Source organism: Bufo gargarizans, chromosome 1 (genome assembly GCF_014858855.1).
Source record: "Bufo gargarizans isolate SCDJY-AF-19 chromosome 1, ASM1485885v1, whole genome shotgun sequence".
In the NCBI taxonomy this organism is placed as follows: Eukaryota; Metazoa; Chordata; class Amphibia; order Anura; family Bufonidae; genus Bufo; species Bufo gargarizans.
The window spans coordinates 378,487,034-378,513,002 of record NC_058080.1 but is presented as its reverse complement, the minus strand read 5'-3'; the positions used below and the strand labels follow the sequence as shown (position 1 = coordinate 378,513,002).

Genomic DNA, 25,969 nt, shown 5'->3' with positions numbered 1-25,969 from the left:
CTTGGAATGGTTTGGGGCTTGCATTGCAACCATCGGGTCCCCCCCTACCGCAGCAAACCCGATGGTTGCAATGCAAGCCCCAAACCATTCCAAGGCCTTGGGGTCCAGCATGTACGGAGGCCTATGAGGAGGGGGGGGGGGGGGGGGGAAGGACTGCAGGGCGAGAATGGGGGGGGGGGGAAGGACTGCAGGACGAGAATGCTCGTCCTGGGGCGCAAAGTACAGGCCATTTAGGACAAGCTTTCTCATCCTGGGTCCTTAAGTTGCTAAAATAAACCATATAATTAAAGCCCTAGCACTTCCCCTATGAAATAGTAATGTAAATATACACATATAAATAGGGGAAGCTCTATACAGAAGTTCTTCTTTTACGGTCCGTACACGTATTTAGCTTTTTTCTTTCTTTTGCTACTACAAAAAATTGCCAAATAAAGCTCATGTGTTTTTTGGCCACACGCCTATTTTCTCACGTTTTCGGCATTTTTTCCAAATGTGTCTTACCATTAGTGTTTTTTCCCTATAGATAAGATATCAAAACACCTGAAACAACGCCAAGAGCTACAGTATGCTGCGTTTTAGAAAACAAAAAGACAAAAATCACCACCTGAAGAACGAAAATACCATGTGTTCTGCGTTTCATATTTCCTATACACCTTCAGCTTGTAACATCTGGAGCCCACATTTGTACTGCAAAATATGCATCAAAAATAAAAAATAAAATGCCACCAAAAGTCTAGGTGTGAAAGCATCCTTGAAGGGGTTTTCCAGGCTCTTGATATTGATGACTTATCGTCAGGACAGTAGTAAAAAGTAATTGCAGAGCAGCACAAAATGGATCTTCTAACCTGTCCGGAATGCATCAGCCGTGATGGAACCACCAATCCACCGCCGTCCCATATATACGAATAGATAAGAAGGTTTCACAGCAGCATATCCAGTGTGACTTTTATTGGGGACCAAGAGTGCACACACAAATACACGACATTTCGGCTACGCAGTAGCCTTTCTCAAGCCTGTTCAGTGCGAAAAAAAAACTGAACAACTGAACGCAAATCGCAGACAAAACTGACTGAACTTGCTTGCAAAATGGTGCGAGTTTCACTGGAATGCATCCAGAGTCAATCAGTCACGCTCGTGTGAAAGAGGCCTAAGTAAAATTAATGTTTGTATTTTTATTCTTTTTTTGGCATTTATTTTTACAAATTGTCACATACGACAGCCCAATAATAATAAAAAAAAAAAAAAAAAAAAAAAAATATATTCAATTCATGTCTTAACCCCTTAAGGACCCATGGCGTACATGTACGTCATTTCTGTCTGGGACTTAAAGACCCGTGACATACATGTACTTCATGGTGAGCTGCACCCACCCGATCAGCGGCAGGGCTCCGGCAGTCACTGATAGCCTGACCCCTACTGCATGCGCCGGTATCTGTGAAATCACCCCAGCACGTGCGATGTCGGGCGGGTATTGGAGCTGCCATTGGGTCCCCGTGCTGCTGTGACGGGGACCCGATAGAAGAGAAGGCAGTGCGATGCCCCCTGGATCTCACAGGCAAGAAGCTGTATGTGGAATGCATTGTAAAGAGGAACAGACCCCCAAAAGTTTAAGTCCCAAAGTGGGACAAAATATAAAGTGAAATAAAAGTTTAAAAATAAAGTAAAAAAAAAAAAAAAAAAAAAAAAGTTAAAAAGTCAGTCAGTTTCCCCAAATAAAGTAAAAAAACATTTTTTTTTTAAAATAGGGAACAAAATCTAAGCAGACATTTTAGGTATTGCCGCGTCTGTATTGACTGGCTCTATAAACATATCACATGACCTAACACCTCAGATGAACACAGTAAAAAAAAACTAAATCATTTTTTTTTTGTAACCTTACATCACTAAGTGCAACACCAAGCGATCAAACATGTGTATGCCCCCAAAAAGTGCCAATCTAGTGAAAACGATGTCAAAAGCCAATTTTTGTCACCTTACATCACATAAAGTGTAATAGCAAGCAATCAAAAAGTCATATGCACCCCAAAATAATGCCAATCAAGCTGTCATCTGATAAAAAATGAACCCCTACCTAAGACAATCGCCCCCAAAAATAAAATAAAAACTATGGCTCTTAGACTATGGAGACACTAAAACATGTTTTTTTTTTTTTATGTTTCAAAAGTGATATTGTGTAAAACTTACATAAATAAAAGAAAGTATACATATTAGATATTGCCACGTCCGTAACGACCGGCCCTATAGAAATATCATATGACCTAACCCCTCAGGTGAACATAGTCAAAAAAATAATATAAAAACTGCTAAAAAACTTTGTCACCTTACATCACTAAAAGTGCAACACCAAGCAATCAAAAAGGCATATGCCACCCAAAAAGTGCCAATCTAACCGTCACCTCATCTCGCAAAAGATTAGCTCCTACCTAAGACAATCACCCAAAAAAATAAAAACAACTATGGCTCTCAGACTATGGAGACACTAAAATGATTTTGTTTTTGTTTCAAAAATGATATTGTGTAAAAATTATATACATTTAAAAAAGTTAATATATTAAATATCCCTGCGTCATTAAGAACCTGCTCTATGAAAATACCACATGACCTAACCCCTCAGATAAACACCGTAAAAAAATAAAAATAAAAAAAATTATATATATAAATAAATAATATATAAAGCCATTTTTTGTCACCTTATATCACAAAAAGTGTAGTAGCAAGCGATCAAAAAGTCATATGCACCCCAAAATAATTCCAATCAAACAGTCATCTCATCCTGGCTACATAAGATAGTCTCCCAAAAAATAAACTATGGCTTTCAGAATGTGGAGACAGTAAAAAAAAAATTTTTTCAAAAATGCTTTATTATGTAAAACAAAAGTAGTAGTCCTATTTGGTATTGTCACGTCCGTAATAACCTGCTTTATAAAAATAGCACATGATCCAACCTGTCAGATGAATGTTGTAAATAACCAAAAATAAAAACGGTGCCAAAACAGCTATTTTTCGGCAAATTTTCAATTTAAATCCATTTTTTCCAGTTTCCAAATTTCATCTCCATTTGCTATTAACTGTTGTGGAACACCTAAAAGGTTAACAAAGTTTGTAAAAGTTGAGTTTTGAATACCTTGAGGGGTGTAGTTTCTTAAATGGGGTCACTTTTTTGGAGTTTCTACTCTAGGGGTGCATCAGGGGGGCTTCAAATGGGACATAGTGTAAAAAATAAATAAATAAAATAAAAGTCCAGAAAAATCTGCCTTCCAAAAACCATATGGCATTCCTTCTGCGCCCTCCTTGTAGCTGGCCAGCTAGGACCTGTCCTAGGTTGCTAGTATAGCTTATATGTGTATACAGCTAGACCTGCCAATAGCCTTAACACAGTTCCTATGTTTATGTGTTAAAGACAAAAGCAGAGTTATTTACTGTGACATCATGTTTTAGATGTCATATAACTGTTATATATTGTGTTCACAGAAGCAGAAAAAGATAATATGCCTTTACGATTTATTTTGTAATGTAAGGTAAGCTCAGTGACACAGCAGAAACAACAGAAAGCTCTGTCGTTGCTGGGCAGAAGTCTAGACCAATCACAGCCAGCTTCTCACACAGCATGGGTTTTCACCAATCACAGACAACCTATCTGAGAATTCCCATAGCTGGAATCATTACTCCCCAGAGAGAGGAGCTGAACAGACACACAGTTCCAGTCAGAGTCCAGTTTTATAGGAACAAGAGGCCAAAATAGGTATTTAAAATCAGTTATAAAATGTCCCTACTGTTAGTATAGTGATTAGAACTGTATACTGAACTAGTTATATATGTGTGTTTACTTACAGTTCCACCAAATCAAATTGCAAATACAAATTGCAAGCATTCAGATTCCATATTGCAATCCAAATTGCATACAACCATACCAGATCAAACTCAACCAATCTGCAAAAAGTCACTGCTAACTGCATACTGCAATTGAACTAATAGTTAGACCTCAGATACCGTATACCTCTCAGAGAGATCATAAAGTGCTTAAAAAAAACTTAAAGTGGCAGTACAGATACTGAAGAGAGAAATATATCCACCATTTTATGTTGAATGACAAGATTGAACAGTTGAACCACCATCTTATGCATACTGCCATTTTATGATACTTTATTCAACACGTGTTTTGTACATGGACTATCTGCTGCGGAGGCAGCAGTGTTATATGAAGAAAAGTTGAAGTTAATAAAGAAGTTATTTGAAGCATTTGGTGTGATCATTAAAAACCTACTGTTTCCATAGAACGGCGCTAGAGGAATTACAGAGTAATAGACAGTCTGGTTAGACTAAAAGTCAGAGATATCAAAATTCTTCTAATGCCACAGCGCAAAAGGCACTTCATAGTGCTGTGCCTGCCACACGCCCGTACAGCAGTTTACGACCACATATGGGGTGTTTCTGTAAACTAAAAAAATCAAGGCAATAAATAGAGCTTTGTTTGGCTGTTAACCCTTGCTTTGTTAGCAGGAAAAAAATTATTAAAATGGAAAATCTGCCCAAATATTTCATTTCTGAAATTTCATCTCCATTTTCCATTAATTATTGTAGAACACCTAAAGGGTTAACGTTTGTAAAATCAGTTTTAAATACCTTGAGGGGTGTAGTTTCTAAAATGGGGTCATTTTTTGGGTGGTTTCTATTATGTAAGCCTCACAAAGTGACTTTAGACCTGAACTGGTCCTTAAAAAGTGGGTTTTGGAAATTTTCTGAAAAATTTAAAGAATTGCTTCTAAACTTCTAAGCCTTGTAACATACCCAAAAAAAGAAAATGTCATTTACAAAATGATCCAAACATGAAGTAGACATATGGAGAATGTAAAGTAATAACTATTTTTGGAGGTATTACTATATTAAAAAAAGTAGAGAAATTTAAATTTGCTAATTTTTCTAAATTTTGGGTAAATTTGGCATTTTTTTATAAATAAAAATGAAATTTTTTGACTAAATTGACTACCACTGTCATGAAGTACATTATGTGACGAGAAAACAATCTCAGAATGGAGTACTTGTTCTTAATACATATTTTTGGGGACAAGATGAGAAATAATAGTACTTTGGAAAGGATAAAACATTAAAATTCCTTTGAACATCAAATATGTTGGAAGGCTTATAAAACACGCCATCATCAAGACTCACACATTCTTTCAGTCAAAGGCAACAGTGAATCCAAAAGGGAGGAAACATAAGTCTGCATACTTTTCCTTTCTTTGTAATACACTCCTGGATTTCCCTCAGAAAACAAAAACTGCATGGCAAGTGTGAATGTGTGAAATGGCATGTGTGAATTCAGACTTAAAGGGGTTGTTTCACTTCAGCAAATGGCATTTATCATAGGAAAAAGTTCCAGCCTCTCTGGTGGCCGGGACCGCAGGACGGTGCATACGATGGCGCATTTTTCTATAGCCACTGGACTGCAGGGTGGTCAGAACCATGGAAACAAGACGTGTATAATGAGATCGAAAAATGAATCAAGCCAGCAAAAGAAGAAATATATAATCACAATACATTAGTAAGTTCCTTGTAATAACTTATTCTACATGATAAATGCCATTTGCTGAAGTGAGACAACCTCTTTAAAAGAAAATTGGGTTATAAATAATAAAAAATAAGCGGTACAAATGTTATAGTTGGATGAGCAGCGACAATGCCATGCCTACAGCGTCTATACAATGAATAAAAATGACATGCAGAATTATACCATCTATCTCTATGCAATACACAGAAGCCAACTTATAATAAAACAAATTCAGCTTATTTTTCCCATAAAAGCAAAATATTAAGTCAGTTAATAGAACCTCACATTTTTTTGGTCCGCATATGGTATGAATCAATGTATACAAGGACCTAAACTTCTAAACCATGTACAGTAGTCTCTCCAAAATTGAATCTGCACAATTGCTTTATAAAAAGGTAATAAGTAAAAAAGAAACAAAAAACAAAACTAAGAAATCTTACTTCTCTCGCACAAATTCGGCCAATTCCTTAATGGAAAGCTGTCCATGTTTCATATTGTGGTGTAAGACTGCAAAGCCGGAATTTTTATCTCCCTGAAAATAAAATGAAATATTAAAAAACAACAACAGTAGAAGACTAGTATCTAACATCCTAAAAGTACACAGCAGTATCACAATAGCATAAAAAACCTCATGGTTTAATTAGTGTGGATGAACATGAACAAGAAAGCATTTTTCTGACAGCAAGAGCAAACAGAATCTAACCAAAGAAATCTAAATATGCTATACTGTAAAAAGAGAAAAAGAAAAAGTAATCTGTTCAGTACATCCATTTGTACAATCTGCCTGCTTCCTTACAGAGAAAGTACGAAAGAGACAGAAAATGCTGTGGAAGGAACTTATAAGCAAGTCGGAAGCACAGATGTGCATGCGTGCATAGAGCACCTGCAGAGAGGCACAATGTGCAAGGATGTCAGATGACAGAGTCAGCCTCTAACTGGAGACAATGCCAGTCTGTGTGCAGCTCTATGGCATAGAATGGGCTTGTGTGCCAGGCCGGGGATGCAGGCCTTGTCGTCAAGGGAGACCGGTTGCTCATAGTTACTAGATCTTGCTTGTGAATGCCAACAAGGCCCTAGCAAACGCCCACATTAAACTAAAATAACCCCTCGCAAGCAGGCAGAAAATTGATTCAGTCACTTACATACATAACTGCAGCAATGAAAAATGTATTGTTAACACTCTGAGCAAACAAGATCAAAAACTAAAAATGCATATTTATCAAATGTTCGACTAGATATCTTAATGGGGTTGTGCAGTAGCATAATACAGATGACCTGTCCCCAAGATAGGTCATTAATATCAAAATCGGTAAGGGTCCTGTTCCTGGCAACCCCATGGATCAGCTGTTTGAAGGGGTGCTCGCACTTGTATGAGCGTTTACCTGTGCTGCGTCTTGTAGTGGCGGTGCAGCGTAACTACAACTGCTTGCCCTATTCATCTGAATGGGACGGAGCAGTAATAATAACACTGCACCGCCACTACAACGGGAGTTGCTGTGCTGGTAAACAGATCAGCTGTTTGAAGAGGACACAGGGGCGGCCCCTTCAAACAGCTTATCAGTAGGGGTGCTGAAAGTCAGACGCCTGCATATCTATTATTCTTGACCTATCCTAAGGATAGGTCATCAATACAGAGGTCCCTCAAGTTACAATATTAATTGGTTCCAGGACAAATCATTGTAACTTGAGCAATCGGTTCCAAAGCCCCAAAATGTCATCCAAGATAAGAGAAAATGAAGAGTTAAGAAAAATAAGCAGATCACTAAGACAGATAAAACAAGTCCTTACATACAGTATAAGGCCCCTTGCAGACAAGCGTGTCCAGATAAGGTCTGGATGTGTTGCGGGAAAATGCACAATTTTTCTGCGCGAGTGCAAAAACATTGTAATGCGTTTTGCACGCGCGTGAGAAAAATCAGCATGTTTGGTACCCGAACTTCTTCACAGAAGTTCGGGTTTGGGTTCAGTGTTGTGTAGACTGTATTATTTTCCCTTATAACATGGTTATAAAGGGAAAATAGCATTCTTAATACAGAATGCATAGTAGAATAGGGCTGAAGGGGTTAAAAAAAATAAAAATTTAACTCACCTTAATCCACTTGCTTGCGCAGCCCGGCTTCTCTTCTGTCTTCTTTGAGGAATAGGACCTTTGATGACGTCACTGCGCTCATCACATGGTGATGGATCATGTGACGGACCATGTGATGAGCGCAGTGACGACATCAAAGGTCCTTTTTCTGTGCACAGCAAAGATGAAAAAAGAAGAGAAGCCGGGCTGCGCGAGCAAGTGGATTGAGGCGAGTTAAATTATTTTTATTTTTTTTAACCCCTCCAACCCTATTGTACTATGCATTCTGTATTAAGAATGGTATTATTTTCCCTTATAGCCATGTTATAAGGGAAAATAATAATGATCGGGTCTCCATCCCGATCGTCTCCTAGCAACCGTGCGTGAAACTCGCACCGCTTCCGCACTTGCTTGCGATTTTCAAGCAGCCCCATTCACTTCTATGGGGACTGTGTTGCGGGAAAAACGAAGACTATAGAACATGCTGCGATTTTCATGCAACGCACAAGTGATTCAGTGCGGGTGCAATGCGTTCACCTCACGCGGGCCCGTGTTAAAGGGGCCTAACAGCCAGGAATAGCTGCTAACTAGCAAATAACACAGCTACTTCTCCTTGATAGATTGGATCTAAGTAACATAGTATATAAGGCTGAAAAAAAGACGTTTGCCCATCCAGTTCGGCCTGTTATCCTGCAAGTTGATCCAGAGGACGGTCCACCACGCATTGTTTACATCTATGTATATCTTTGCCTAATTTCCTGCCGCACTGCCCTGTGGATCCCAGCGCAGAGCGGCATCACGTGGTTACAGCTATCATCTCCGCTGTAACTCCACCCCGTCATTAATATTACGCCTCCTTCATTCATTACAAAAGTGCCATGTCCGGTGAAGTCACCGGAGGATCGTGGCTTAACACGATGTCTTCCAGCCAAGTCCCCGCCCCTCCCTGCAATCTGCATAATTACTGAGGCTGATGGCGAAGTCACTGGGCTGGAGGGGCGTGGCTTAGCGCAATGTGTTCCAGCCTAGTTACAGCCCCTCCCTGCGATCTCAATTACTGAGGCTGTTGGTGACGTCACCAGGCTCCCTGCGAAGCGGAAGAGGCTTTGCTCTGCAGCAAGGGACCAGGTACGTCACTGTCTATAAGAGAAAATAGGCACTTCTGGCTGAGAATTTGCGATATGAAAATGGGGCATCAGACATGTGTGGCAAAGGTAGGACAGGCACGTGTGTAATATTTGTGTCACTGTTGTACACTTAGAACAATGTCCCCAATCCCGGACAATCCCTTTAAGGGGGACAAAAATTCCTTTCTGACTCCAATCAGATAACTCCCTAGATCAACGACCCCTCTCTAGTAGCTATAGCCTGTAATATTACACTCCAGAAATACATCCAGGCCCCTCTTGAACTCTTAGTGAACTCACCATCACCACCTCCTCAGGCAGAGAGTTCCATAGTCTCACTGCTCTTACTGTAAAGAATCCTCTTCCATGTTTGTGTACAATCCTTCTTTCCTCCAGACGCAGAGGATGTCCCCTCGTCAGTGTCACGGGGATTAAATAGATGATGGGATAGATCTCTGTACTGACCCCTGATATATTTATACATAGTAATTAAATCTCCCCTCAGTCATCTTTGTTCTAAAGTAAATAACCCTAATGTTGATAATCTTTCAGGGTACCCTCCTCTGAACCCTCTCCAGCTCTGCTATGTTTGCCTTGTTCACAGGAGCCCAGAACTGTACACACTACTCGATGTGTGGTCTGACTAGTGATTTGTAAAGTGGTAGGACATGTTCTCATCACGGACATCTATGCCCCTTTGTTGCAACCCATTATCTTCTTGGCCTTGGCAGCAGCTGCCCGACACTGGTTTTTACAGCTTTGTTTGCTGTTCGCTAAAATTTCTAGGTCCTTTTCCATGTCAGTGTTACCCAGTGTCTTACCATTTAGTATGTACGGGTGACTTGCATTATTCCTTCCCATGTGCATAACCTTACATTTGTCAGTGTTAAATCTCATCTGCCTCTCCTCTGCCCAAGCCTCCAATCTATCCAGATCCAGCTGTAGCAGTGTACTGTCATCTTCCATGTTAATTACTTTACACAGTTTAGTGTCATCTGCAAAAATGTATGTTTTACTGTGCAAGCCTTCTACAAGATCATTAATATATTGAAGAGGATAGGGCCCAATACTGACCCCTGCGGTACTCCACTAGTGACAGTGACCCAATCTGAGTGTGTACCGTTAATAACCACCCTGTTTTCTATTACTGAGCCAGTTACTTACCCACATACAGACATTTTCTCCCAGTCAGAGCATTCTCATTTTATATACTAACCTTTAATGCGGTATAGTGTCAAATGCTTTGGAGAAGTCCAGATATACGACATCTATTGATTCACCACTGTCAAATCTAGAACTTATATATTCTCATAGAAACTAATTAAATTAGTTTAACATGACCGATCCTTCATGAAGCTATGCTGATAGTGTTATTTGCTTATTTTCTTTGAGGTGCTCCAAGATAGCATCTCTTAGAAAACCTTCAAACCGTTTACCCACGACGGATGTTAAACTTACCGGCCTATAGTTTCCAGGCTCTGTTTTTGGACCCTTTTTGAATATTGGCACCACATTTGCTATGCGCCAATCCTGTGAAACACTCCCTGTCAGTATAGAGTCCTTAAATATCAGAAATAAGGGTCTGGCTATGACATTACTTAATTCTCTTAGGACACAAGGGTGTATGCCATCTGGTCCTGGCGACTTGTTTATTTTAATCTTTAAGACGCCACTGTACTTCTTCCTGGGTCAGACAGGGCACTTTTAATGGGGAAATTACTTTTACATTCTGCATTTTATCTGACAGTTTATTTTCTTCAGTGAATACAGTGGAGAAAAAAAAAAATATTTAATAGCTTTGCTTTCTCCTCATTGCTCTCTGCAACTCTCCCCTCATCACTCTGTAAAGGGCCAACACCTTCAGATTTATACTTTTTACCATTTATATAATTGAAGAACATTTTAGGGTTAGTTTTGCTCCCTTTGGCAATTTATCTCTTGGTCTCTAGTTTGGCCGCTTTTATTAGTTTTTTACATATTCTATTTTTTTCATATAGTTTTTCAGTGCTTCCACACTACCCTCCTGTTTTAGTGATTTAAATACTCTTTTTGTCATGTATTGCTTTCTTTACAGTTCTATTTATCCACATTGGTTTCTTCTTGTTCCTTAACCTTTTATTCCCATAAAGGTATGTACCTCTCAATTAGATTTTAGGATGCTTTTAAAAATATCCAATTTTGTGGCTGTATTTTTATTTTTGAGGACTTTGTCCCAGCTAGTTAGGCCTATGGCCTCTCTTAGTTGGCTAAATTTAGCTTTTTTGAAGTTTGCCATTTTTGTTCCTCCCTGAAGAAACAAACAAACACTCTTTTGAATGATAATTGGAAGGTTATTACTTTATGGTCAATATTTCCCAGGTGTCTCCCAACCTGCAAATCTGTTGTTCTGTCAGGTCTATTGGTTAATATCAAGTCTAGTATGGCCGTCCCTCTAGTCAGGTCCTGAACCAATTAGTTATGAGATGTACAGGTTTCAGTTTCCCAGTCTATATCTGGGTAGTTGAAGTCCCTCATAATAACGACCTCATTATGATTTGCCGCCTCGTCTATCTCGTTTAGTAGTAGATTTTCTGTGGACTCTGGTATATTAGGTGGTTTATAATAAACTCCTATTAGTAATTTATTATTGTTTTTGCCTCAGTGTATTTCTACCCACATGACTCCACATGTTCATGTCCCTCACTTTTATCTTCTCGGACTGTGGGCTTTAGACAGGACTAAAAGGCAGACCCCTCCCCCTCTCAGATTTTGGCGATCTTTTCTAAACAGACTGTAACCCTGTACATTAACTGCCCAGTCATAACTATTATCCAGCCATGTCTCAGTTATTCCCACTATGTCATAGTCCTCCTCAAACATCACTAATTCCAGTTTCCCAGTTTTATTAGTCAGGCTTCTGGCATTAGTATACATATATTTAAGAGGTTTATGTATATTTTTTACCCTACACCTTTCCTTCTGAACTGTTCTAATTCCTCCTTCCATTCCTCCCCCAGTTCCATTACCTTGCCCCAGGTCTCTAACTGCACTATGTTTCCCTCCTATAATGTAATTACCCTCCCCTCCAGTCCCTAGTTTAAACACTCCTCCAACCTTCCAGCCATCTTCTCCCCCAACACAGCTGCCCCTTCCCCATTGAGGTGCAGCCATCCCTACGATAGAACCTGTAGCAGAGAGAAGTCGGCCCAGTTCTCCAGGAACCCAAACCCCTCCTTCCTACACCAGTTCTTGAGCCACTTGTTACCTCCCTAATCTCCCGCTGACTTTCTTGTGTGGCTCATGGTACAGGCAGTATTTCGGAAAATACCACTTTTGAGGTCCTTGCCCTAAGCTTTTGACCTAAATCCCTAAAATCATTTTTAAAAGGACGCTCAATCTACTTCTAATTTTGTCATTGGTTCCGATATGGACCACAACCGATGGATCTTCTCCAGCCCTTCCCAGTAATCTGTCAACCGGATCAGAGATGTGTTGAACTCGAGCGCCAGGAAGACAACACACCGTTCGACGATCCCGGTCTTTGTGACAGATCGCCCTATCTGTACCCCTAATTGAGTCGAGACATTGTATGAGGAGTCTAGTTTCAACTTACGATGAGTCAGAAAAGATCACTGTAGGTTTAAAATATTGTATCCTGAGGCCATTGTGTCTTGATGGGATCACTGTATTACACTACTGCACAACCTCTTTAAGACAACCTTAGAAGAATTTCTATCCAAGATGCTATAGTAATGAAAAATTCCTGAGGCCAGGTTCACACCAGTGTGCTTGGTCTGGGAAATGCTCTGTGTGCACTGCTCCTTTGACCAGAACTCACAGTATCACAATGACAAATTATGCCGTGGGTCACTGTACTACACCCATAGCAATAAGTGAGTAAAGTAAATTAGACAGGAACTCACTGCATCATAAGTCAATATGATGCTGCGAGTTCGGGTCAGAAAGCACTACTCTGGCCAAGGAATGTGGTTGTCACACAGAGTGCGTTTCCCAGACCGAACTCGCTCGTGTGAAATTAGGGTACGGCTACACGATGACATATGTTGCGCGACAGTAAGGCTGAGTTCACACCAGTTATTTGGACAGTTATTTCCATCAGTTATTGTCAGTCAAAAGCAGTAGTAAAGTCTACACAGAGATCAGGTGTAATGTAAAGATTTGCACCTACTCTGTGTGTGTTTGACCCGCAACTGGTTTTGGCTCTCAATAACTGATCAAAATAACTGACCAAATAACTAAAGTGTGAACTCAGCCTGGCCCTAAAGCATCATTCACATGTCAGTTTCATGAACGTGTGCCGTTCGTGTTCTCCACGGACAGCACACGTCCTGATTCATTTTAATGTGTATATTCAGACATAAGTGTTTTTAGCACGGATGCATGCTCTATTTTGTCCGTGTTCACTGATCCATCACGTCCATTATATAGTCTATGGGTCCGTGAAAACCACGGATCATTAAGAAGAGATGCTTTAAAAAAAAAAAAATTTTTAAATTCAGCTGTTCAGTGTGTCAGTTCAGTGTGTCAGTGAAACACTGATGCAACATGGACAGCAAAAAATGGACACATGGACACAACACAGATCCTTCACGGACAGGTTCACAGATGCATCACCAACCACCTGCTCACGGATTTGAGCATAGACACGGACGTGTGAATGAGGCTTAATGCCTCATTCACACGTCAGTGATTTCCATCAGTAATTTTGAGCCAAAACCAGTTGCGCTCTAAACACAAAATCGGTGCAGATCTTACCCTTAGGGCTTATGCATACAAAGGTTTTTTTTTTCCCCCTGTTTCTGTTCGTTTTTCTATAGGTCCGTATATGGAACCATTCATTTCAATGGGTCCGCAAAAAACCTGAAATGACGTGTGCATTCTGTTTTATGTCCGCATCTCCGTTCCGCAAAACAATAGAAAGTCTTATTCTTGTCCGTAAAAACAAAACTACAACTAAAACAAAAAAAATTATGGATCCAACACATGTCACCCGTTTTTTTGCGGATCAGTGTTTTGCAGACCACAAAATACATACTGTCGTGTACATGAGTGTCACTGCCTGCCCTGTGAGAGTTCTGAGAAGATCGGATAGACTTGCAGCACGTGAGTCTATATGACAGGTCTTTCTGTGTTTCCCTTCTGTTTGTTGTTGTGGGCAGGATCCCACCTCTCCACAGGTTCTGCTCATTTAAGAGGCTCTATTTAAGTCCGCCTCTTACTGCTGACTTTGCGGTTGATATTTTCCTTCTGGAGTTCTATACTGGTTGTTTGTAGATCCTCTACTTCCTGTTCGTCTCAAGCTAAGTCCTCCTGTTTTCTACTTTGTGCGTGTGTTGCTGCTAGGTATCAGGGAGGCGCTGGTCACTTCACTGTGGAAGGTACCGGCTGTCTCATTCCTCTCTCCCTAAGTTAGGGTTTGCTACAGTGTCAGCAAGGCTTAGGTTCCAGCGTATGAGTTTGTTCACCATCAGGACTTGCTCATACTGTCAGCAGTCAGGGAGAGGCTCAGGGATTGTTAGGAGGTAACCATTCCCCCCTCCCTAGCTTTGGGGCCTAGTCTGTTTACTTGGTGTTTGCCTTATCCTCACTTGCCATGACATTAAGAGTCCTTATACATGATCTCTGTGGAGGCTCACAATCACTGATGGAAGTCAATGACCAAAACACTGACGTGTGAATGAGGCTTAAGCCGGACGACAAAAAGGGTACAGCGACACTGCAACATGTGTCACACGACATTTACGTTGCACAATATTTTTTGTATCGATAACCAATGGGGTCGCACAAAAATCTAACTTGGATGGATTTTTGTGCAACTATCGCCGTCTCAGCTTGTCACAGTGTGACACTATTAACCATCATTACAAAAAATGTCCCACGACAAGTGTCCTTGGTCTGCTAAGCCCTTAGGGTACGGCTAAACAAGGGTACGGCTAAACAGCGACACTGGTCGGAGACAGCCATCTCAACCAGGTTCACTGAGTAAATAGAAATTAATGGGATCACTGCGCTTGTCGCAACACTGCTGGGATTTATTGTGATGGGCGCGGTGACCCCATTCGTTTCTATGGGTTCACGGCTACTCAGCGAACCTGGCTGCGATGGGTGTTGTGAGCCTTACTTCTAGATCACTGCATAGAGCAGGCGCTGTAACAATTGCCATATTGCTTGTCACCCAGATTTCTTAGAAACTGACATAGAAGAAGAAATAACCAAGCAGAATTTTCCATAATTGAACTAAAGTACACATGCATGCTTTTAATTTTATTTATGGGCATCTAAATCAACCTAGAATATTACACTTAGCATAAACAAGAATAACACGCATTTAAAGTGAAAAAAAGCATCTCTTGGTCTGGAAGGGTTAACAATCCTCCACACAATAAAATACAGTGATTCTGGAATTGAGTTGTGAGCACGGATACCATTAAGTCCCGGAGGCAACTTCACATGCAGGAAGTAGAAAATCAAATCAGCAGAGGGTCTGGCATGTTATGGAAAGAAATGGATGTGACGGAATGGCACCAGCACGGAAGGAAAATGACAATATTAGCTAGACACCATGCTGTAGTAAGCCTTTATACCCAAGAATACTTAGGCTGTGCTGATAGAACGTGTTCCTTACAATGACATTTCCAACACCTGTCACAGTGTGAACTCACAGCCAAAAATACACGTAGGAAAAATCTGACCTGTATTTGCCATTGCAACCATGGCAAGAAATCTGAGGCTAACCCATTGAAAACAATGGGACGTGGTTTTAACCTGGTTTTCAGACTGCGGTGTGAATTACGTGCCAAAATCCATGTGAAATTTAGGCTGAGAATACACCCTTATAATCTGGGATTAGCAACCTACACATCACACAGACACAAAACAATAATAATTAAATAAATACAGACGTGGACAAAATTGTTGGTACCCTTTGGTCAATGAAAGAAAAAGTCACAATGGTCACAGAAATAACTTTAATCTGACAAAAGTAATAATAAATTAAAATTCTATAAATGTTAACCAATGAAAGTCAGACATTGTTTTTCAACCATGCTTCAACAGAATTATGTAAAAAAATAAACTCATGAAACAGGCATGGACAAAAATGATGGTACCCCTAGAAAACACAGAACATAATGTGACCAAAGGGACATGTTAATTCAAGGTGTGTCCACTAATTAGCATCACAGGTGTCTACAACCTTGTAATCAGCCATTGGGCCTATATATATGGCTCCAGGTAATCACTGTGTTGTTTGGTGATATGGTGTGTACCACACTCGACATGGACCAGAGGAAGCAAAGGAAAGAGCTGTCTCAAGAGATCAGAAAGAAAATTATAGACAAGCATGTTAAAGGTAAAGGCTATAAGACCATCTCCAAGCAACTAGATGTTCCTGTGAGTACAGTTGCACATATTATTCATAAGTTTAAGATCCATGGGACTGTAGCCAACCTCCCTGGACGTGGCCGCAGGAGGAAAATTGATGACAAATCTAAGAGACGGATAATCCGAATGGTAACAAAAGAGCCTAGAAAGACTTCTAAAGAGATTCAAGGTGAACTTCATGCTCAAGGAACATCAGTGTCAGATCGCACCATCCGTCGTTGTTTGAGCCAAAGTGGACTACATGGGAGACGACCAAGGAGGACACCATTGTTGAAAACGAATCATAAAAAAGCAAGACTGGAATATGCCAAACTACATGTTGACAAGCCACAAAGCTTCTGGGAGAATGTCCTGTGGACAGATGAGACAAAAATCGAAGTTTTTGCCAAGGCACATCAGCTGTATGTTCACAGACGAAAAAATGAAGCATATCAAGAAAAGAACACTGTCCCTACTGTGAAACATGGAGGAGGCTCTGTTATGTTCTGGGGCTGCTTTGCTGCGTCTGGCACAGGGTGTCTTGAATCTGTGCAGGGTACAATGAAATCTCAAGACTATCAAGGAATTCTAGAGAGAAATGTACTAGCCAGTGTCAGAAAGCTTGGTCTCAGTCGCAGGTCATGGGTCTTGCAACAGGACAATGACCCAAAACACACCGCTAAAAACACCCAAGAATGGCTAAGAGGAAAAAATTGGACTATTCTAAAGTGGCCTTCTATGAGCCCTGACCTCAATCCTATTGAGCATCTTTGGAAGGAGCTGAAACATGCAGTCTGGAAAAGGCACCCTTCAAACCGGACACAACTGGAGCAGTTTGCTCATGAGGAGTGGGCCAAAATACCTGCTGAGAGGTGCAGATGTCTCATTGACAGTTACAGGAAGCGTTTGATTGCAGTGATTGCCTCAAAAGGTTGCGCAACAAAATATTAAGTTAGGGGTACCATCATTTTTGTCCATGCCTGTTTCATGAGTTTATTTTTTTACATAATTCTGTTGAAGCATGGTTGAAAAACAATGTCTGACTTTCATTGGTTAACATTTATAGAATTTTAATTTATTATTACTTTTGTCAGATTAAAGTTATTTCTGTGACCATTGTGACTTTTTCTTTCATTGACCAAAGGGTACCAACAATTTTGTCCACGTCTGTACATATTCAAATAAATGGGGGTGCACCAGGTTCTTCCTTCTGAAATTTATAAGACCCAAGGCCACGTTCACACTTAGGTAGCTTTATACAACAGTGACGTTTTTTTAAAATCTGACATCAAATAATCCAGAAAATCTGATAACGGGCCACTTTTTCCAGCACAGAACTGCAATATAATGTGCAAGTCCACAAGCCCGGAAGCAGAAGACTGGGAAGAGAGTGGGGACTGCGGCAGCATACTGGATAACAGCATAGCTACAGATTTAGTTCTCAATCCCTCAGGGCTCCTTAAAAATCACAGATTAGCTTTATAAACTCTTCTATGGCCATCCAATAAACCAGATATTCATAATCCAATTTATGACAGATGAAAGGAAATTTACTGCATCGCAGTTATAATATGTGCGGCTTGGTTTTCACAGGATACAGTACTTCTAAAGTAACGTTAGTCATAGTCAGAGGCGATCTGAATATTGCCGAGCAGGACGTTAATCAAGAGAGAATGGGCATGCTAATGGCGAAAACACGATGGCTAGTTACCACTGCCAAGAGGGCTCCACGTGAGCAGGGCACAACGCTATAATATCTTATCTTATTCCCTTCCAGTAAAGCAAGGTATTTCAACATGGGTATGTGTAGCACCACACCAGCGGTTAATAACCCAAACTCTGCTGACAGGTTCCCTTTAACCCATACCATGCCACAGCCAGTTTTTGTTTTTCATCCCCAGCTACTGTGAGGCTGATAAGGGATTGTTAGGCGTCTTGAGTCAGTAGATTCATACCAGTGTGGAACAGCTCTGATCTCAGTTTTGTCCATCTCACAAGCACATACTAGCCCCATTATATCTGTGCGGTTGTTATTAGATGTTACTGCACCCTTTATGTTAGGGTGTTCCCCCATTTCAACGCATCAAAAATACAACATTATTTGTTTTATTTTTAACATTCTAATCAAGCGTGGTTTAGAAGAACGTCTACCTTCATACCTGTTCATTATTTGTTAATTGTTCCAGCTTCCAAGAGCCATTACCTTTTTGCTTTTCTGTTGACGTAGCCATATGAGGTATGCCCTTTTTTTGGGAACAAGTTGTATTGAGAACAAATGAGGTGAAATGGGGAAAAAGCTCAATTCCACAATTCTTTTCATGGTGTTCAACATACTAACTCAATTTTGTGGGTAGGTACGATTACGGAGAAACCAAAATGTATAGTTTTCATGTTTTACTATACTTTCAAAAAATAAATACATAAAAATGTATATATAAAAAATGCGTCTTATGGGGCGAATACTAATGAGCGCTTCCTTTAGTACCAGAGGACCGGGAAGCGGTAAAGGCTCTGTACTCACCGCTTCCTGGTCCTCGGCTGTGGAGCGTGAGAGCGCTCTGTGACCTTACGCTGTGTTCGCCAGTTCACAGCACAGCCGACAGCAGGAGGAAGAGAATTGCGCTGGAGGAGAGGAGCGGGGGTGTCCAGGAGCAGGGGAGGTAAGTGGCTTATTTATTTTGTGATCTGAGGCTGGGGGCTGCTGAATAATGGCTAGGGGCTGATTATACATATTTATGGCCGGGGGCTGATTACATATGGCCGGGGGCTGATCACATATGGCCGGGGGGGGGGGGGGGGGGGGTCTATTCTGAGGTCTTATCAACATTAGGGGTATAATTGGGGCTGTCAGCTGAGGTCTGATTAACATTGGGGGTCTGATTGGTGGTCTAACCTGAGGTGTAATGAAAAATATTTTTTTCTTATTGTCTTAGGCCTCTTGTACACGACCGTATGGCTTTTTCAGCATTTTGCAGTCTGCAAAAAACAGATCCGCAATAAATACGGATGACGTCTATGTGCATTCTGTTTTTTGCGGAACAGCTGGCCCCTGATAGAGCAGTACTATCCTTGTTCGTTATGCGGTCAATAATAGGACATGTTCCATCTTTGAACGGAACGGAAATATGGAAACGGAAGGCATACGGAGTACCTTCCGTTTTTTGTGTAGATCCATTGAAATTAATGCTTCCGTATAAGGGATGTCCCGATACCATTTTTTTAAAGACAGAGTACGAGTACCGATACTTTTAAGTACTCACCGATACCAATTATAACAGTTTTATGTAGTTTTGCAACAGCTGGAGGCACACTGGTTGGGAAACACTGGTATATGCCAGTGTTTCCCAACCAGCATGCCTCTAGCTGTTGCAAAACTACAACTCCCAGCATGCCCGGACAGCCTTTGGATGCCTGGGCATGCTGGGAGGTGTAGTTTTGCAACAGCTGGAGGCACACTGGTCGGGAATCACTATTATATTCCATTCCCCCCGACACCTTATTTTATATTCACAGTTTGAACATGAAATGGAGAGAAATTAACAGAATTTCTCCATTTCATGCACCGTACCCACTTGGCCAGCTGTAATCCTTCCCATGTGGATGCACCAGAGCACTGGGAGAAAGTGTCTTTAAAGAGGACCTTTCACTAGAATAAAAAATCTAAAATAACTAAGATCCCTGAGCGTTACCCAGGGATCTCCCTGAACTTACTGTTATACCTGGGTGCCGCGCCGTTCTCCCAATATAGCCTCCGGTATCTTCATATGTTAGGCTCCACCCAGTTGAACCTGCCGGCGTCTCCTTCTCCCATGCTGTAGCGCTGGCCAATCGCAGCGCTCAGCTCATAGCCTGAGAGAAAAAAAAGCCTCTCAGGCTATGAGCTGAGCGCTGCGATTGGCCAGCGCTACAGCATGGGAGAAGGAGACGCCAGCAGGTTCAACTGGATGGAGCCTAACATATGAAGATACCGGAGGCTATACCGGGAGAACGGAGCGGTGCCCAGGGATAATAGTAAGTGCAGGGAGATCCCTGGGCGCCGCTCTCCATGTCTGTATGCTTAGTTTAGATTTTTTATTCTAGTGAAAGGTCCTCTTTAACTTCCTCCCAGTGCTAGGCAACCGCATGGGACTTGGGAGCCGCCGCACAGAAGTCCCACCTCCACGCCGATCAGCTGGGACACGCTGCTGTCCTCATGCTGATCGGCTGCAAGCGCCGCTGTTTGGTAAAGGTGCAAGCGCATTAGGTGGCCCCTTCTCCCCAACTCTGCTGTGAAATTTCCCTTCTCCGTCGTGGGCCTGCGCAGCATGACACACCTCCTTTCAAAGCTGCGAACGTCATGTCCAATGCGGCTGCGTCACAACAGGAAGTGACGAGGGTAGGGTTTTTTCACGGAACACTGCCACCGCTGCAAGGAAGACGAAACGGGACCCGCCTCCACAGCCGACACGGGACCCGCAGAAGCTGTCCCTACACGGGAACCGCCGCTGCAAGGCAATCAGGTATCGGCGACATTTGCACGAGTACATGTCCGGTATCGGTCCCGATACTGGTATCGGTATCAGGACATCCCTACAAAAAACGGAATGTAAACAGAGAAAAAAATATATAAAACAACACACACGTTTGTGTGCAAGAGGCCTTACTCTAAAACCTACGGTAAAAAATATGGTGAGAAATTATATATACATACATACATACATACACTAGCTGATGACTCTGCATTGCTCAGGTATTATTTATTTTATATTAAATAAACAGTGACTTTCACGGTAGACGCCCCTTTAACTGTGGCTCCTGCCCCCTATGCATGCAGCAGTGTAGTTGTGATGTCATACGTCATAGGACTGAATATTTCAGGACCTGCGAACTGCTAAAACCTGTGATCAGTTGTTATGGCAACCTGAAATGGGACCTGCGAGCTTCCATTGGCTGATAAGGGACATGTGACTTTTGATGGAAGACTCATAGTATGTCACATGTCACCCACAGGCATCAGTGGAGGGGGGAAGAAAAAAAAAAAAAAAAACACTTTGCCTGATGGAGATGAAAAGGACACTCTTTTTGCCTCTGTCAGATGAATGGGAGCCCAGGGCAGCAATTCAGTGTAGGACTCAGGAAAACGCCAAACATGGTCACGAAACACAATGTGTACAGAACCGAAGACCACCTGCACACAAGTGCGGGTGAATGTACATAAGATCTGCACAGAATCGCAAGGTGTACACGAGATTTGTGTAATCTAATACACTTTGCTGATATTGTAATAGGTTGTGTTTTTTATGCACAGGATTTTGCTTGGAAACACTGCACGTATTCACAACATGTGCAGGTGGCCTGAGATAGCAGTGTCTGAGGAACAGCTCTATGTTTAGGCTAATTTCCATGGGCAATATTTCCATCTGGGTGCAGTCTGTATTTACAACAGACCGCATCCTGATTGAGTACTGACACATTAAAGTCAATGGGTATCTTCACATCACTTTATTTTCACAGACGCTCTGAATGTCCGTGGGGGAGCATCAGTTCTGTCTATGGCCATTTAAGTAACAGCCGTCATATGGGCATTTTTAGCACATCTATGTGGCTATACACACGTCCGTTTTTTTAATGGCCAAATCAATAGCGGCCGGAAAAAAAAATGCAACGTATCCCATTTCTGGCCATTATCACAGCCAGACAGACCCCAGTAAAAATCAATGGAACCGTTTTTAACAGCTGCTTTGACAGGACTGTGCCTGTCTAATGGCCGTTAAAAACGGGTAGTCTACTTCAATATCGCCCAACACTAACTTCACCAGGCAATCATGCTTTGAGTGTGCGGGTGTGCGGTGACACCATCACGGTTTGCATAGGTTATTCTCAATCAAGAGAGGAACAACTGCCTCTAAGTGGATGGGGCAAGTGATTTTCTTTACCAACCCCCCCCCCCCCCCCCCCAAAAAAAAAAAAAAAAAAAAAAAAAAAAAAAACACACAACATTAAAGCTGGGAACCACTATTGGGGACATTGGGGGCCACTATGGAGACATTATTACTGCTGGGGGCCACTATGGCGGACATTATTACCACCATTATGAATACTGCAGGGGTTGAGTTTTTTGTTTTTTGTTCTTTTTTAAAGATAGTAAAATTCATCAATTTTTAATGGCCATGAAAGACAGACAGAAAATGGATGCACAAATGGTTAATAAAATTGCGAAGGAAAACTGACCGTGTGTTCGTGTGCATGTGACCTTAGACTGACATTTTTTACAGCAGTCTTGAGGCCCATTCACACGACCGTATTTTTCTTTAAGCAACCAATGTGCAATTTTGCAGATCGGATGCAAAGCCATTCATTCCAATGGGGCCACAAAGGACGCGGACAGTGTGCTGTCCACATCCGTACTTCTGTTCCACTGCCCCGTAAGAAAGATTTGCGGACAATAATAGGCATTTCTATCACAGGGCAGGACCTTCCAATCCGCAAAATGCAGAACGCACACGGACGGTATACGGTCATGTGAATAAGCCTTTACTAAAGAAACAGACTGACATGCGAAGGATGCACCAGGGTTCAGAGGCATAGGCCCCAGGTGTCCCGTAAAAAAAGAAAAATTTTGAGGTAGCCCGACTCAAACTCCTAGCATCAAAAGGATTTATGATGCTGCAAGTTTGGGTCAGTAGACCTACAGTGAGAACGAGACCTTCGTCCAGTCATATGGAAGCATAGATGCATCCATAATCCTAACAAATAAATGGCCCAAAACAAACCCAGTCATGAAAGGGTTAACAGATATTAAAATATGGTTTAGTCATGGTGCAAAATGTGCATTGTAGCAGCCATGATGCAGATTGAAACCTCACCATGTCATGTGTGAACCCAGCCTTACAATATTATTATTGTAAAATAATAACTAACAAAAATAACTAATTAAACACCACTACATTGAAATTAGATCTTTATAAAGCCTCTGAGCAGGAGCACTACTCCCATTTCTGTGCATATTTATCATAGCCGTCCATGCCTCTGAGCAGGAGCACTACTCCCATTACTGTGAATATTTATCATAGCCGTCCATGCCTCTGAGCGGGAGCTCTACTCCCATTACTGTGAATATTTATCATAGCCATCCATGCCTCTGAGCGGGAGCACTACTCCCATTTCTGTGCATATTTATCATAGCCGTCCATGCCTCTGAGCGGGAGCACTACTCCCATTTCTGTGCATATTTATCATAGCCGTCCATGCCTCTGAGCAGGAGCACTACTCCCATTACTGTGAATATTTATCATAGCCGTCCATGCCTCTGAGCGGGAACACTACTCCCATCTGTGCATATTTATCATAGCCATCCATGCCTCTGAGCGGGAGCACTACTCCCATTTCTGTGCATATTTATCATAGCCGTCCATGCCTCTGAGCGGGAGCACTACTCCCATTACTGTGCATATTTATCATAGCCATCCATGCCTCTGAGCAGGAGCACTACTCCCATTACTGTGCATATTTATCATAGCCATCCATGCCTCTGAGCGGGAGCACTACTCCCATCTGTGCATATTTATCATAGCCGTCCATGCCTCTGAGCGGGAGCACTACTCCCATTACTGTGCATATTTATCATAGCCATCCATGCCTCTGAGCAGGAGCACTACTCCCATTTCTGTGCATATATATCATAGCCATCCATGCCTCTGAGCAGGAGCACTACTCCAATCTGTGCATATTTATCATAGCCGTCCATGCTTTGAGCGGGAGCTCTACTCCCATTTCTGTGCATATTTATCATAGCTGTCCATGCCTCTGAGCAGGAGCACTACTCCCATTACTGTGCATATTTATCATAGCCGTCCATGCCTCTGAGCGGGAGCACTACTCCCATTTCTGTGCATATTTATCATAGCCGTCCATGCCTCTGAGCGGGAGCACTACTCCCATTACTGTGCATATTTATCATAGCCATCCATGCCTCTGAGCGGGAGCACTACTCCCATCTGTGAATATTTATCATAGCCGTCCATGCCTCTGAGCGGGAGCACTACTCCCATCTGTGCATATTTATCATAGCCGTCCATGCCTCTGAGCGGGAGCACTACTCCCATCTGTGCATATTTATCATAGCCGTCCATGCCTCTAAGCGGGAGCTCTACTCCCATCTGTGCATATTTATCATAGCCGTCCATGCCTCTGAGCGGGAGCACTACTCCCATTACTGTGAATATTTATCATAGCCGTCCATGCCTCTGAGCGGGAGCATTACTCCCATCTGTGCATATTTATCATAGCCGTCCATGCCTCTGAGCGGGAGCTCTACTCCCATCTGTGCATATTTATCATAGCCGTCCATGCCTCTGAGCGGGAGCACTACTCCCATCTGTGCATATTTATCATAGCCGTCCATGCCTCTGAGCGGGAGCACTACTCCCATTACTGTGAATATTTATCATAGCCGTCCATGCCTCTGAGCGGGAGCACTACTCCCATTACTGTGAATATTTATCATAGCCGTCCATGCCTCTGAGCGGGAGCACTACTCCCATTACTGTGAATATTTATCATAGCCGTCCATGCCTCTGAGCAGGAGCACTACCCCCATTACTGTGCATATTTATCATAGCCGTCCATGCCTCTGAACGGGAGCACTACTCCCATTACTGTGAATATTTATCATAGCCGTCCATGCCTCTGAGCGGGAGCACTACTCCCATTACTGTGAATATTTATCATAGCCGTCCATGCCTCTGAGCGGGAGCACTACTCCCATTACTGTGAATATTTATCATAGCCGTCCATGCCTCTGAGCAGGAGCTCTACTCATAGGTTGGTAAAAACAGAACGAAACCCATCATACTAATCTCTGCATTCCCAGTTTCAAAAGCCCATTTGTTTTACGCACCATTACCAGGCTGCTAAGCGGCACTGAGAAACAGCTTGCTGCCACCCTGCTTTGCACGGCTCACCCCCCACTACTTGAAACACTTGACATGAGATTACTAAGGCGTCTGGGGGAGGTATATAAATAACATAAATACACCTCTCTGAGTAAGCATGTGGGAGAGAATACATACGTACATACAAACACACATTTAACAAGGTGTACTCACATGGACGTCAATGGTTTTATAGATAAAAATATCAGGCTATAACCAGTACAAAATGAGAAGAACAGATATAAAACAGATCATGCATCATTACATACCCAAAAATGGTCCCCGAAGTAAGACATCTTGTGAGCGAGCAGCCTCCTTGATCAGAGCAGGTCAGTCAGCAGTCACTGAGCTGGAATGACATTAGAACTATATGGTAATTCATACAGAAGAGAAAGGGAGGGAACACAGGAAGAGGAGAAGTATTAAGGCAGATAATTGGTAGGGCGCAGACTGGATGCCGAGGAGGTAAAGGGACTGCTGCGAGCCTCTTTATAGGGTGTCACGGAAACAAACCAATATCCGCCATGCATGTAGATTTACAGTAATGAGATTACAACACAAAGTAAGGGAAAAGGGGGAAAGTATACCGCTTCCATTTCAGAACTTGCCCTGCAGAACCGACGGCTCACTGTCGCTATTTTCTTTGTCTCAGTTAACACAAGCATCTAAAATAGCAACCACATGCTACTCGGGTTCTTCCCTCGTACAGCACATTTCTCCGACCTGGGCATATCTGCAGGGCTTTCCAGCTCCTTATGCTTACCAGAGACTATGAAGCAGAGCCATAGTGCTAGTATTCGTACTGCTGCCGTGTAAAAACAGGTCACGAATACGCGACTAAAGGGAAGGTCGACTACACTATTGATCCAAATGGCACGAAAACTCTTGTGCCTTATGGCTATCAGAGCCCAAGAATCCAGAGAACTAGTATACCGTATGCTGCAAGAAATTA

The 25,969-nt window shown here is 42.1% G+C and overlaps 1 protein-coding gene across 1 annotated transcript in view; it reads right to left on the bottom strand.

Annotated features, from left to right (window-relative positions):
- LOC122920516 (F-BAR domain only protein 1-like) overlaps window positions 1–25,969 on the bottom strand; it is a 150,773-nt gene that overhangs the window by 87,876 nt on the left and 36,928 nt on the right. Inside the window, exons 2-3 of the mRNA XM_044270087.1 lie at window positions 25,287–25,366; window positions 5,989–6,080 (exon numbers count right to left, since the gene is read on the bottom strand). Of these exons, the coding sequence (XP_044126022.1) occupies window positions 5,989–6,080; window positions 25,287–25,313 (119 nt within the window). The 5' untranslated portion in view covers window positions 25,314–25,366. The remainder of the gene's footprint in view (window positions 1–5,988; window positions 6,081–25,286; window positions 25,367–25,969) is intronic.